Source organism: Conger conger, chromosome 5, assembly GCF_963514075.1.
Source record: "Conger conger chromosome 5, fConCon1.1, whole genome shotgun sequence".
Taxonomy (NCBI): domain Eukaryota; kingdom Metazoa; phylum Chordata; class Actinopteri; order Anguilliformes; family Congridae; genus Conger; species Conger conger.
Window position 1 is genome coordinate 21044884 of NC_083764.1, and position 14593 is coordinate 21059476.

At 44.3% G+C, this 14593-nt stretch overlaps 1 protein-coding gene across 1 annotated transcript; it reads left to right on the forward strand.

Moving 5' to 3' along the window:
* Positions 1-1556: 1556 nt before the first annotated feature.
* thbs1b (thrombospondin 1b) lies at positions 1557-14219 on the forward strand. The gene is made up of 23 exons (XM_061242380.1): positions 1557-1726; positions 1882-1966; positions 2208-2767; positions 3066-3141; positions 3485-3574; positions 3683-3792; positions 4150-4275; positions 5243-5339; positions 6161-6334; positions 6435-6611; positions 6962-7135; positions 7239-7366; positions 7502-7654; positions 8242-8460; positions 8555-8662; positions 9145-9304; positions 9811-9929; positions 10555-10789; positions 10901-11128; positions 11255-11526; positions 11624-11721; positions 11865-12004; positions 12119-14219. Exons 2-23 carry the CDS (start codon positions 1903-1905, stop codon positions 12124-12126), a joined length of 3516 nt encoding a protein of 1171 aa, XP_061098364.1. The 5' UTR covers positions 1557-1726; positions 1882-1902; the 3' UTR covers positions 12127-14219.
* Positions 14220-14593: the final 374 nt, after the last annotated feature.

Sequence of the window (14593 nt, forward strand, 5' to 3'; positions counted from 1 at the left end):
GCTGAAAGCTAATGCATTAACGCTAATCAATGGCTGTGAAAACCACACACCTGTATGCCAGTGGAAATGGAATGGAAATTCCTTTGGACCCAGAGAGCAGCCAATCCTGAAGAGGATTCCAACAGAATCAATTACAAAGATGGGGTAGGATTACAATGCCTCACGTGCTAGTTACCATGTGCCTCCTTCAAGACACTGAGGTCTTCCAGCTTTGTGCACTCTTCACCTTAGGGCCGTATTCCTGCATATGCAGCCCTGCCCCATAGTCTCATCCCAGCCGTGTTACAGCGTCACCGCGGTAATACTGCCACTACTGTAAGGCAGTGACATGTTGTCTTGGCAGTGAGATTAGGCTCTACTTTGGCACGCTCTCAGTGGGCTTTTACTCTGTACTTTTCTGTCTAACTTGTCTTCTGGTAAACCACTATGTTTGAAGACTCTGCAGTTCAATGCCAGGTGCCGGAATGTTGTTTTAGCCCCCCCGGAGAGAGACGGAAAATGCAGACGTGTGGGTCTGAGTCTGTATTCACAGAAAAATTCTCTTCTGAAAGTGGTGAAGCCACAAAATGCCAAGTAATGACCTCTCCTCTGGCTATAAACGGTATATTAATATAAGGGAGGGACTGAAAATAAAGCTCTAAATGCCACATTTTTAGCCTCTGATTATTTTATTGTTGATAAAGCAGCCACAAAATTGGTACACAGATCTATGATAACAAATTAGGCTGAAGGATGTGCAGACCGTATATTAGCACAAGACCACGTTCAAAAATTTATAATTTGATCATTCTGGTTGGTGTTTACAGCTGTGTGCAAACAGTACCTGGACAAGATTGATGTGTTGCCCACATTCTAGTTTGAAAAGACATTGGTATATTTACAAAAACAAAACAATTCTGTTGTTATGATGAATTCAATGAAAAATCCTGAAAATGTGTTAATGTTGCCTGAGTGTCTGGTGAGCCGTCAGGCATGATTCTTATGAACTCACAACGACCCTTAGTGGAGCTACTATGAATTGCACCCGAGTTACTATGAGTTGCACCAAGTCATTTATCAAGCATCCTTTTTAAAAGAACATCTATGGGACTTTTTTTTTGGTAAACAATATGATTATTAATCATATTAATCACAATGTATGCGTGACGCATGGCTTATAACAATATAAATCAATTTGTTTTCTGTAACAATATCGGCAGACATCCTTAATATCCCTTATAAACTGAATTTAGCCAACTAGTAGACTAACTTCGTCAAAATATTGTTTTTTTTTTTTTTTCAAGTTGAAGAAGAATCCGCACATTGCAAATCGATTACGTATTATTTGTAGCTAAGAGCTCTAAAAATATGAATCTGTTCATGGAATTTCAGCTCTGGAATGTGTCGATTTTTATGTCCCCCTCCCATAAGCAAGGCTCAGACGCTGTGAGGTAAGGGGATAAGATCGTCCCTTTTCCCTTCGGCCTTCTGATTGGTGGAAAGGCCTTCTAAGGAATGTCATGAAACTACTTAAATGGCACGTTATCCTTGGTGCTTATAGTCAGACTTCGGCGCCTCAAAAATAACTTGCACAGGGGGTCTATGATATTAGTTCAAAAGTTAAAGAACACAATCTTGGATTTGTTTTGACAAAAACTTAGTTTTGAATCCTGAGGATATTGAGTCCCCGTCTATTCACGTTTGGATTTATTATTTCCGATAGCTGTAGATTAAAGATTATCCACAGGTAGGTACAATTCAAGGTATGCTTTTAATTGTAAAATCTGAACGAAAGCATTAATACACGAAAAACAATTTGTTAAAGTGGTGATTTATGGTTTTCCCAACCATGGTGTTCTGTTTAATGTTTTCTGATTTTGTTCGTTTTGTATTATTTCACAGAATTAAAAAACATATATCGGAATGAAGTTGACGGGGATATTTTTACTTTTGATGCTGTGGCACGCCGAGGGAGCCAGGGTCGCAGGTGAGAATGCGATGGGGAAAAAATAGGCTATTTAGCATGAACGCAATTCGATGCTGCTACCTTTCTACAAGGTCTTTCTACACTGATGCTATTCATAACTTTATTGATAGAATACGCCTGAAAATATAACATATATAACAGCAGCATAATCACTCACACTACCTTTAGTCAAAGACATGACTAAATGCCTGAGCGAAATAATGTGTCATCAAATCACTAACGAAATATAATCTTTCCACAGAGAGCCGAGACGACAATAGTGTGTACGACCTATTTGAGCTTGTTCAAGTTCATAAGAAGAACCATGGTGTGAGTCTGGTGAAAGGAGAAGACCCGTACAGTCCCGCTTACAAAATCCTGAACCCGGACCTTATCCCCCCTGTCCCCGAGACCCCCTTCAGGGACCTCATTGATTCTATCCATGCAGAGCGCGGATTTCTTCTCTTGGCCAACTTTAAGCAGTTCAAGCGGACCCGAGGCAGCATCTTGACTGTTGAGAAGCAAGATGGTTCTGGACCCATATTCGAAATAGTATCTAACGGCAAGGCTAACACTCTGGATGTGGTATATTCCACAGAGAATAAGCAACAGGTGGTATCCATTGAAGAAGCGGACTTAGCAACCGGGCACTGGAAGAACATCACGCTGTTCGTGCAAGAGGAGCGAGCTCAGTTGTACGTGGGATGTGAAGAAATAAACACAGCCGAGCTGGACCTGCCCATCAGTAGAATCTTGACCCAGGATGTTCCCGGCACTGCACGTCTGCGGATTGGCAAGGGAGCGGTCAAGGACAGATTTATGGTAAGTGGCTTCATTTTTATTTGTCGAAGAACCGAACGGGAGTAAGTACTATAACACGATAGTTATTTCCCAGTCATGCGTCTGTTTAAATTCATTTTAACTGCTGAAATTTCAACTAATGTTACACTATGTTATTTATGCTGACTGTAACATACCTTGAGCGGGACGTTGCATCAAATGGTAGCCTACTATTAATAATGTATGCGTTTAATGGTTGCGTTTGTACCGAGTCCTTTGTATGTAAGTGTTAAAGTCGTGTTAAAATATTGCCCTAAACGAAGTCATTTTATTTTTACAGGGGGTACTTCAAAATGTTCGCTTTGTTTTTGGAACAACTTTGGACGCGATTTTACGGAACAAAGGATGCCAAAGCTGTAAGTGTTGCAACAATCCAATTTTATAACGGTGTCAGTTTCTATCATCGAATCAAGTGTATTATTAATATGTTTAAAGTTTTTTTGCAATGCACCTGAACCATGAAAAAGCACGCAGCGAATTTTGTGATGCTTATTAAAACAGCAAATGCACCCTGTACCATTAGCATATGCCTGGTGTGCTGCTTTGGTTGGCAATATTTTGCCACAGGTGCTATAGAATAGAACGGAAATCCTCGTGGAATTATTATTTGTTACTCAGTTATTAGTTTGGTGGCTCACCTACCAAACTCAAAGGATGCATGTACAGGACTGTATTGAAATGTCTGTGCCTCCCCTCCAGCCACTTTGACTGATACCATCATCTTGGATATCCCAGTCAATGGGTCCAGCCCGGCAATCAGGACCGATTATATTGGCCATAAAACCAAAGGTAAATGACAGCGGTCTATTCATGCCCAGGAGATCAAGCAGACGTCCTACACAGACTGATAATGAAGATGAGCTTGCCTCCAACCCTTGTGCATTCTTTCCTCTGCAGATCTGATGACAGTTTGCGGCTTTTCCTGCGAAGACCTGGCCAGTATGTTCAAGGAACTCAAGGGGCTTGGCGTAATAGTGAAACAGCTGTCCAACGAGCTCCGAAAAGTGGTAAGAAGGCTATTCAGCCGCCCCCCTGCCTCGGCACCTCCTCTACTCCACCCAAGGCAGACAAAATGAGAAGTCTCGTCCGACAAACATGAGAGCAATGTCCCGATAACAGTCTGTCCTCCCAGAAGCAGGCATTCCGCACCATTGCTCACTGGCGTAATTATCTACATATTTATTTACCCTCGGGTTTTGAACGTAATTATGTTTATCTGCTTGTTTCATCGGATGCCTTTGCCTCCTTACTATCAACAACCTTTTTTTACTCAAACTTCACATAGTGCAGTACTGCTCGCCAAGCCAAGAGAGCACATTTCTGGCAGAGAGTCAGTGTTTGTGTCCCCCTCTGTCGCTTCCCAGACGGAAGACAACAACCTGATCAGGGATCAGATCGGAATCCGCAGTGGAGTGTGCCTACACAACGGCATTCTGCACAAGAACAAGGAGGAATGGACAGTGGATGACTGCACTGAGTGCACATGCCAGGTAAGCTGCAATTTAAGCGCGCGCAGACAGACACATCACACCCAGGGCTCAGCCTTTGTAATCTGGCCGATAATTGGCGTGGCAGTGATCCCGAAATGGGCGCTGTAATTTACTCAGGATGAGCTCCTTTGTTTTTGTGTGCTTCTGTGTAAAAACGATTGTCTTTGCTGTCGAAAGAACCTTGCCTCTAATTATGTCCCAAACGCTGAGTACAGTACAAGTCTCTCCTTGTACAAATGCCTCCAAATCCCCTTTTATTCACACTATACACAACATAAAAATAGATCAAAATAGATATTATATGTACATTATATTTGTAATAAATTATATAATTATATATTATACAATAGATGTATTATATTATATTAACAAGTAGATACAAATATTTTTTACAGCTTATTAGTGATGCAAAGGAACAAAAACTAGTTTTAAAGACTCCAAATATGTTGGAAATGTTCTGATGTAATTCTCTGTATGGCTGACCTGGGTAAAATATGTAATTGTTTTGGATTCAAATACTTTTCTATGCTTTACTGACCTTGTCTGGTGTACTGAAACCAGTGAAATACTCTCAAAAAGTGCCATCCCTGTCTTCTAATTCTCTTGGTCGGCGGAGATTGGACCAGGAGAAATCAATCGAGCACAGAAAAGTATTTGAATCCAAAACAATTACAGTATGTATTTCACCCAGGTCTGCAGTATGGCCATGCATTTGAGAGCATAAGATCGTCCCTGGTTCTATGCGTAGTGCCTGCCACATCCTCCCCCTGCCCGCTGAAATGCAGGGTCAAAGCAGTCTACACCCCGACGGAAGACCCCAGCACCTCTTCCCTCCCCCACACTGCCAAAGCTCACCCATTCTTGAATGTTTTTTCCAAAAATAATAACACAGCTGATGATGAATGACCCTGCCCGCCCGTGTTATTCGCTCCCTCCCGTCAGCTAACCCCTCAGTTCCTGTCCGCAGAACTCCGCCACCGTGTGCCGCAAGAGGTCCTGCCCTCTGATCCCCTGCGCCAACGCCACCGTGCCTGATGGAGAGTGCTGCCCGCGATGCGGAACCCGTGAGTACAGTCACCGGGAACCGTGCCGGGTTCCTTCCGGAAACCAGAACCGAACGGAATCAAACCAAACCAGTCAGGCTGCTTTCCCAATCCTAATGCAGGAATGGGTAACCTGCCAAGGGTTTATGACTGCAACATGCTTATTTAGCACCAAGTGGAATGCGTCAAATGTCAAATTCCAAATGAGGCAAAAAACCCACGGAAAGGTATTAGTGGATGAAAAAAAACTTGACAGATTTTGGAGAGGATGTATTCATATCGTTGCAGGGAATGAATGGGACTATAGAGTTTAGACACTGCAGCTTTTGTACATCGCATACAGGAATCTACAGTATCTATAATTGGGCAAATTGGGTAATGCAGGGTGGAAAATTGGTCTGCTGTTAAACAAACACCTTCTCTCCTGGAGTTTTCCACATTCCACGCTTCAGAGGCTTTGATTCATCCGACCGTAAATAAACGTGGAAAGCCACATGCGAGGTAGTGCATGCCACTTGAAGTTGCCCATCATCTGGACAGTGTTTAGGAATTAATTTTCGCTTGGGGATTCAAACTGCGTCTTTGTGTGACATACATACTGGTACGATCTGGCTTTTGCAACCTGACGTGGAGTAGTCTATATCACCTTTCTTGTGCATTCTGGCCAAGAGGGACCAGAGTTGTTTAATCTATTTTAGAGTGGTCTAGTGTAATCTAGTCTGGAGTGGGCTGTTTTTTGTAATCTGGTCTGGAGGAAACCATTTTGTATAATCTTGGCATAAGTGAGGAGATTAGTGGGCCGTGCATTGGTGGAATAGCTGTCCCATTGTCCCTGCCCGCAGCGAGCGACTACGCAGAGGACGGCTGGTCCCCGTGGTCTGAGTGGACGCCCTGCTCCGTGACCTGCGGCCGAGGCGTCCAACAGCGAGGCCGGTCCTGCGACCGCATCAACAACAACTGCGAAGGGACGTCTGTGCAGACGCGCGACTGCTACCTGCAGGAGTGCGACAAGCGCTGTGAGTCTCATGCCCCTGAATTCAGCTCTTTCCAAGGCTCTTTTCACCCTACGGTTCCTCCCTCTCTGACACGCGATCTCCTTTTCTGCTCACCGCCCAGTCAAGCAGGACGGCGGGTGGAGCCACTGGTCACCCTGGTCCTCATGCTCGGTCACCTGTGGCGCCGGCGTCATCACCAGGATCCGCCTCTGCAACTCGCCCACGCCCCAGATGGGCGGGAAGAACTGCCAGGGAGTTGGCCGACAAACCGAGAAGTGCCAGAAATCACCGTGCCCGAGTAAGTCTGTCGTACCATATCACAGGAACATGAAACCTCATAAAACCAGACCTTGGTGAAATACCACACGTAATTGTTTTGGAATAAAATACTTTTCCATGCGATTGATCTTGCCTGGTGCAATTGAGCCAACCAAGAGAACCAGAAGGCAGGGTTTGCACTTTTCAAGAATATTTCATAGGTTCCAATACTCCACACAAGCTCAGTAAAGAAAAAACTGAGCTTGAATCCAAAACAATGATGTAATGGACCCAAGCGTGCATAAAACACAATAAGCATGCATCGTCCTGTTCAAAATGACAAACACAATAAGCTAACAAGGCGGCTGTCTCTCGCTTCTGTCTCTGTAGTCAGCGGCAACTGGGGACCTTGGTCACCATGGGACACCTGCACTGTCACCTGTGGGGGTGGAGTGCAGACTCGGAAGCGACTCTGTAACGACCCCCCTCCCAAATACGGGGGCAAAGACTGTGTGGGCAATGCCAAAGCCTCTCAGCTGTGTAACAAGAAGAGCTGTCCCATTGGTGAGTCTTGATGCCACCTTCCATTCAAACAAACGGTTATCCTTTTCTCTGCGCTGTGATCCAGTACAGTCACATGCTTGTGTTCATGGTTTTCCGCCCTCAGACGGCTGTCTGTCTAACCCCTGCTTCCCTGGAGCCAAATGCACCAGCTTCCCCGACGGGTCCTGGAAATGTGGAGCCTGTCCCACTGGCTACAAGGGTAATGGCATCAAGTGCAAGGACATTGATGAGGTAACGTCCACTTCCTGCTCTTCCTCCGTGTGTTATGCTTCTAGAGCCGTAGAGCCTTGAATGAAAGGCCTCTATTTGTTCATGATCTTTCACCCCAAATGCACATTGTAAAGATCCTCTTTCGCCCTCTCTCAGTGTAAAGAGGTTCCAGACACGTGCTTCGTATTTAATGGGGTCCACCGATGTGATAACACAGATCCTGGATACAACTGCCTGCCCTGCCCCCCACGCTACTCTGGACCCCAACCCTTCGGCAAGGGGGCGGCAGAGGCCACTGCCAATAAGCAGGCAAGTGCCTGTCATCTATTTACCAGCCTGTACATGTATCTATCCAGGAGACATAATAGTGTGTTTAATGTTATGTACACTCACTGAGCACTTTATTAGGAACACCTGTACACCTACTTATTCATGTGATTATCTAATCAGCCAATTTTGCAGCACCAGTGCAATGCATACAATCATGCAGATACGGGTCAGGAGCTTCAGAATGGGGAAAAATGTGATCTAAGTGACCTTCACTGCGGCATGATTGTTGGTGCCAGACAGGGTGGTTTGAATATCTCAGAAACTGCTGATCTCTTGCGATTTTCACACGCAACAGTCTCTAGACCATGGTGCGAAAAACAAAAACATCCAGTGAGCAGCAGTTCTGAGGGCAGAAACACCTAGTGAGAGAGGTTAGAGGAGAAGGGAAGCTGACAGGAAGGTGACAGTAATGCAAAAAACGCACATTACAACAGTGGTATGCAGAAGAGCACCTCTGAACATGCAAGGCACCAAAGTCTATCCACCTCTAAGTAGATAGACTAAAGCAGCAGAAGACTTATGTCTAAAAAATAAGTGTAATAAATCCCTAATAAAATGCTCTCCAGGTCTGCACACCGCGGAATCCATGCGCGGACGGAAGTCATGACTGCAACAAAAACGCCCGCTGCAACTACCTGGGCCACTTTGCTGACCCCATGTTCCGGTGCGAGTGCAAGCCTGGTTACGCCGGGAACGGGCACATCTGCGGCGAGGACACCGACCTGGACGGCTGGCCCAACGCCGACCTGGTGTGCGTGGAGAACGCCACCTACCACTGCAAGAAGGTCAGCATTGGCTTCTTTCCCACTGCCCAACCATACAGCCTAGCCTGTTTTTACCCTGCCGGAGGCTAAGCTAGCAACTCTCTTCCCTCCGCAGGACAACTGCCCCAACCTACCCAACTCTGGCCAGGAAGACTATGACAAGGATGGGATCGGTGATGCCTGCGATGATGATGATGACAACGACGGAATCCCTGATGACAGGGTGAGGCAGCGCAGGGACCAGGCTCTGCCAAACAAAAATTTAAAAGCAGTTCAATCAACCGACAAGCATTTCACCCACTGTAAAACTAGGCAAGGGCAAACAAATGAACTCTAGTCTCTAGGCGCAGACCCAAGCTCACAGCTCACAGCTCCTACAGTAACTCAGGTCTTTATTCAGCTGGCAGAAAAAAAACTTGCCCAGCAAGCAAACAGTAACTTCCTCTTAGCCAAACCTCAAATTCCAGCACAGAGGTATAACTCCAGCAACCCACTGGATCTATCGTTAACCTTAAATTTGGTACCAGGCCTAAAAATAAAGTCTGCTTTCATCTTGACCTCCCCATAAATATCCTCGTATCACAGAGTAAATTACAAGCCTAGATGCCTGAAATTATGATTTTGTTCCAAGTAAGAGCGGCATTCAGGGAGAGGACACTGGCGGACTGTGCTTCGAGCTCTAAACTGGGTTTTCTTTGGCAACAGGACAACTGCCAGTTTATCTTCAACCCCAGACAGTACGACTACGACCGTGACGATGTTGGCGATCGTTGTGATAACTGCCCTTATAACAGCAACCCCGACCAGACCGACACCGATCACAATGGCGAGGGTGATGCCTGTGCCGTGGACATCGATGGAGATGGTGAGATGCTCCTAACTTTCATTTATTTGGCAAATCAATAAGCATTAATCAGATAAATTGATCTCATGCACAGTACAAAATTACAGTGTAGAGAGTATAGTTTCAAGCAGAAGCGTGCTTGCTGTGATAAACTGAACAGATTTAAAACGTGACTGGCTACATGCAGAGTGGACAGAATAGGATGGGAAATGTCAAGTTTAATTGCAAAATAATTGAAATACCCAATTATACAATGTGACCACTTCATGTAATACCCTTAAGCTTTTGTAATGTACTAAATCCAGTCACAAGGTTATTAGTGCAAGTGGCTGTTAAGAGGAAATCCTTTCCCTCTTTGGTATGTTCCAAGCAAGAAATGTCTGCTAAACAGAAATTAATTCTTAGTTGTCCTCCCAGGCTAAAATGCTAATGTGTAACTCAGATTAAAGTAAATCCAGGTCGTGCCAGGTACCTTTAACACCATCACTTTGTGCACCGGGGTAAATAAGCATCCATCTTTCTTTTAGGCATTCTGAATGAGAAAGATAATTGCCCCTATGTCTACAATGTGGACCAGAGAGACACAGATCGGGATGGAGTTGGGGACCAGTGTGACAACTGCCCCCTTGAACACAACCCTGACCAGGTACGTGTCCCGCATTTACTGAGACTGGTTCAGTTCAGTTCAGTTCAGTTTATTCTTTGTCCCAAACGGGCAATTTGTTGGTGGCCATGGTTGTGGGAACATGGGATGTTCTCTTATGGAAACAAGTCCCTCTGCTGTTCAAGAATGAACCTGTAAAATAGGCGTCCCTAGCTGAGGTGTTATATCAAGCTATATCACGCTATATCATGGTGGAGTCTGCTCAAACCAAGTAAATACAGTGTAAATACCATTCTGGTTAGCATTTTTCTGGTTAGCATTTAATGAATGCTGGGACGTGAAATTGGGGTTAATAAATCAAATTAGTTTGTAATTAATGAAGCATGAAACTGCTTATTGGCTCACGCGGGTTCTTCCAGTACATAGTCCCTGTGGATCCCCCCTCATATGGAAGGCATCAAGCCCCCTACTAGTTTGTGTGTGTGTGTGTACCTGTGTGTGTTTGCACAAATTTCTGCCAAACTTTTTTAAGCAATGAGCACATGTGATGCTCTTGGCTTTAGGGTTTACTCATGGCTGTGTTGAAAGGCCTAACCAGTGAGGTGTGTCTTGCAGGTTTACAGAGCTGAATGTGACCAATCCCATAATTCCAATTTCCTGTCCACAGCTGGACTCTGACTCTGACCGTGTGGGAGACAAGTGTGACAGTAACCAGGACATCGATGAGGACGGCCACCAGAACAACCTGGACAACTGCCCTTACATCCCCAACGCCAACCAGGCCGACCATGATAAGGACGGCAAGGGAGATGCCTGTGACCATGATGATGACAACGATGGAATCCCTGATGACAAAGACAACTGCAGGCTGGCCTTCAACCCAGACCAGCTGGACTCAGATGGTGAGTGCAAGAGAGATTGCATCTAAGCAATGACCCTCACACAGGTTTGGGTCTGTTTAACTACTGCAGTGTTTGTGTGTGAAATTGTTAACCGTTGTTTTTATATACCAGGTGATGGACGTGGCGATGCTTGCAAGGATGACTTTGACCAGGACAATGTGCCTGACATCTATGATGTGTGCCCTGAGAACTTTGACATCAGCGAGACAGACTTCCGCAAGTTCCAGATGGTGCCTCTCGACCCCAAGGGCACGTCCCAGATTGACCCCAACTGGGTGGTGCGGCACCAGGGAAAAGAGCTAGTGCAGACCGTCAACTGTGACCCTGGCATTGCCGTTGGTAAGACTGACTCCACCAACATCGTTGCAACATACTGATAATTGAGCATATCTGGTAATACTCCATTGGTGAAGGATGAGCTCTTACCCTTTTTCTTCCCCTTTATCCCCATCTCTCTTGCTGCAGGTTTCGATGAGTTCAATGCAGTAGACTTCAGTGGAACGTTCTTCATAAACACGGACCGGGACGATGACTACGCAGGCTTTGTGTTCGGTTACCAGTCCAGTGCCCGGTTCTATGTGGTGATGTGGAAGCAGATCACTCAGACGTACTGGTCCAACACACCCACCCGGGCCCAGGGATATTCTGGGTTGTCCATCAAGGTGGTCAACTCCACCACGGGCCCTGGGGAGCATCTGAGGAATGCGCTGTGGCACACTGGCAACACCCCAGGACAGGTATAGCACGACCTCCTAAAAGCAACAGGACAGGATGCATCTGGCCGGTCGGAGAACAGGGTGGAGACTGATGGGGTTCTCTCTTGCTCTTCCTCAGGTGCGCACACTGTGGCATGACCCCAAGAATGTGGGCTGGAAAGACTTCACCGCTTACAGGTGGCACCTGACCCACAGGCCTAGGACCGGACACATTAGGTAGGAATGCCCATGTGACTCATCCATGTGTTAATGGCCCCCGTTCACATGCCACATGCTACATCCTCCCAATCAGGGACACCAATGATCAAATGATGCAGTGAATCATCACACAAATCCTCTCTCGCATTCCTCCTTTTCAGAGTGGTCATGTACGAGGGCAAAAAGATCATGGCGGATTCCGGAAGCATCTATGACAAGACGTACGCAGGTGGAAGGCTAGGCCTGTTTGTCTTTTCACAGGAGATGGTGTACTTCTCAGACCTCAAATATGAATGCAGAGGTGAGGCTCATTTAAGGGCTGGGTTATCCGTGTACTTTGAAATAATCATCTTATTTCACCTTGAGTTCTTGAAATGCAGCACAACCAATGGTTTTCTTGTCTCTCTTTTTACAGATGCATAGCTGCACAGATGAGAAGCTCTTTGAAAAAGCACATTTCTGTATTAATGAGTATGTATTTTAAAAATCCCAGGGACCCTGATTTTAGTCCTCTCCTCCCTCTGATATGCACATGAATGGAACAGGGTCTGATCAGCTTCCAGGTAAATTCATGCCATTTTGAGACAGAAACCAGTTGGCTAACAGTTGAAGGTTTGCCATTAGCCCCAGATAAAAGAGGATTTGTTTTTGCTTTGCTCAAGTGGGAGAACAACCTCTGCATAGGATGTCCTCCCAGCAAAACCCTCTGCACTTCAAAATCCTTCAGATGCTTCTCCCTTACTGGAGGTACTAAGGAAAGACTGACTCCTTCATCAAATCTGCTGTGAACTCAAATTCAGAACCAATTTAAAATAATGACTCTACAATATTTACTTCAGGAACGAAAAACACTATTCTCATTGATTTCAGAGCAAGGTTCCACACCATTGGAAATTGATTGCTGATGGACCTAACATGGTGTGGTTACTACGGAGACTTGCGTGTCTATTCTGTGTGGCTGCATGTGTGTTTGTGTGTTGAAGTTACTTCCTTTCACCTATAGAAAAAGATAAATCCCCTACAAACCAGTGTGTAGTTTTAAAAGGCATTACCATTTTACTGAGCTCCAATTCATGTACTCACTGCCAGAGACATTCATCCAAGATCACCCTTGGGAAGGTAAATGGGAGCTAGAAATTGAACCCGGTGTATTTTGTTGAAAATGGGCTTTGTGAAGCCTCAAACAAGGCCTTGTTTTTGACCACTGTGGCTTTGGCAGTGTTGCTCAGCTCAGAATTCTCAGGGTGAGATAAGATTTCCAGATAACCAGCAGTAACAGTCGACAGAGAAAGAACCTACAAACAACGTGTGTATGTTGTGGTTAAATGCATATCTATATGTAAGATTGATTGTCCTTCATAACATGTAACAAGGATTAATGTGCAAAACCTGACGGTTCTCTCTTCCAGCCTTAAAAAGAAAAATCTAACTGTAGTTACCCGTAGCAATTTAAAGTTCTGACCAGGCAGTCACATGTTAAGATTTCCTACCTCTTCAAAAACTATCCTGGTGTAAGATAGCTTGGGAGTATTAGGAAGAGAGTGGATTAACTCAGCCCTCATGTAAAGAAGCTGGAAGAAGAGAAAACAATGTTTTTTTTTTAAAATAATTATTTATTATTGTTTATTCGTCTACATTGAGAAGGAGGAATGAGTGGGCATATAACACAGGTGTCTTGTTTTTCTAAAGGAACTTGCTTCACAGATTGAGAGATTGTAAATAAGTATATTTATTGCCTTTGTCCTCTATTGATAGAGCCAATTGAAGAGTTTTATGCTTTCAACTTCCTGTATAAAAATGATTCCCCACTGAGAATAATGAGAACTGCCAATAACAACCATTGATTACTACCACCAACTTCCAAAACGGCCAAATCCTCCCGAAACTGGATGTCCTCAGAACAGTATGTATGTGTGTTTCTTCATTTGTGTTTTATTAGGAAAAGAACAAAATAAATACTTTGATGTACAAATGTTACCTCATTATTTTTGTATAATTTGAAACAAACAAAAAGTACTCGTTTTTGATATAGCAGCAGAATAGAAATTGGTTAATGTCTTGTTTTATCACTTTTTTTAGCAGATCTTCTATTTTAAAGCTGTAAATAATATTGACATATGTTTTGTAGTAGAGAAATCCTAACAGAATATAAACTGGATTGGGAGAATTTTTATAAAGGTATTTTTGTCCTATGTGTGTCCAGTGCTTTTGTAATGGATAAATTGTTCAGTTTGTCTTTGCTATTTGTAAGAGGTTATTGTCCATGTAGATAAAAGCTATTTAAATAATTTATCAGAAAACATGACCTGAAGTGGCCAGTGTTTCTGTCTGTATAAACTTTGCACACTGACGTGAGGATGTTTTGTTCTTTGTTTTTGTTTTTGTTGCTTTTTTTAACAATTAGTGCTCGTCTGTAAACATCTGTCCTAGTTTTACAGTACAAAATGGTATTTTTTTTTAATGCATACCAGTTATTCTGTAACATACATCTGAACAATAAACACATTTGTAAAGCCTCTTGGGGTTGTTTTCTCTGTCTCAGCTGCTATGTATTAGGGGGAATTTCCATAGAATCCGATTATGTGCACTGAACAGCAAGTCTACATGAAGTTTACATGAAGCAGCCCATGTTGCGTGTGATGGGTTGCATCTTCTACAAATCCCCTTAGTCACCTTGACTGCAGGGCACGTTTCTTGCATCTGGATTTCAAGCTAGTTCAGTCTACAGGACACATGAACTTGTGTGTTCAATGGGTCGCATGTACACAGCCAAGGTGGACTGAAGGCCAAGTTCAGCTCCAGCTGAGTGTTTTTTATGGGAAGGCACACAAACACTCACTTGGGAAAGGACCAGGAATGTCTCACCTGGGCCCTCTCTTTATTTCCGCAA

Excerpts from the sequence above, each read along its gene's own strand:
- thbs1b (XM_061242380.1), top strand. The coding sequence starts at position 1,903 with ATGAAGTTGACGGGGATATTTTTACTTTTGATGCTGTGGCACGCCGAG. Across the intron at positions 7,136-7,238 it reads CAAGAAGAGCTGTCCCATTG|ACGGCTGTCTGTCTAACCCC; the intron begins GTGAGTCTTGAT and ends TTCCGCCCTCAG. Across the intron at positions 9,305-9,810 it reads CGTGGACATCGATGGAGATG|GCATTCTGAATGAGAAAGAT; the intron begins GTGAGATGCTCC and ends TCTTTCTTTTAG.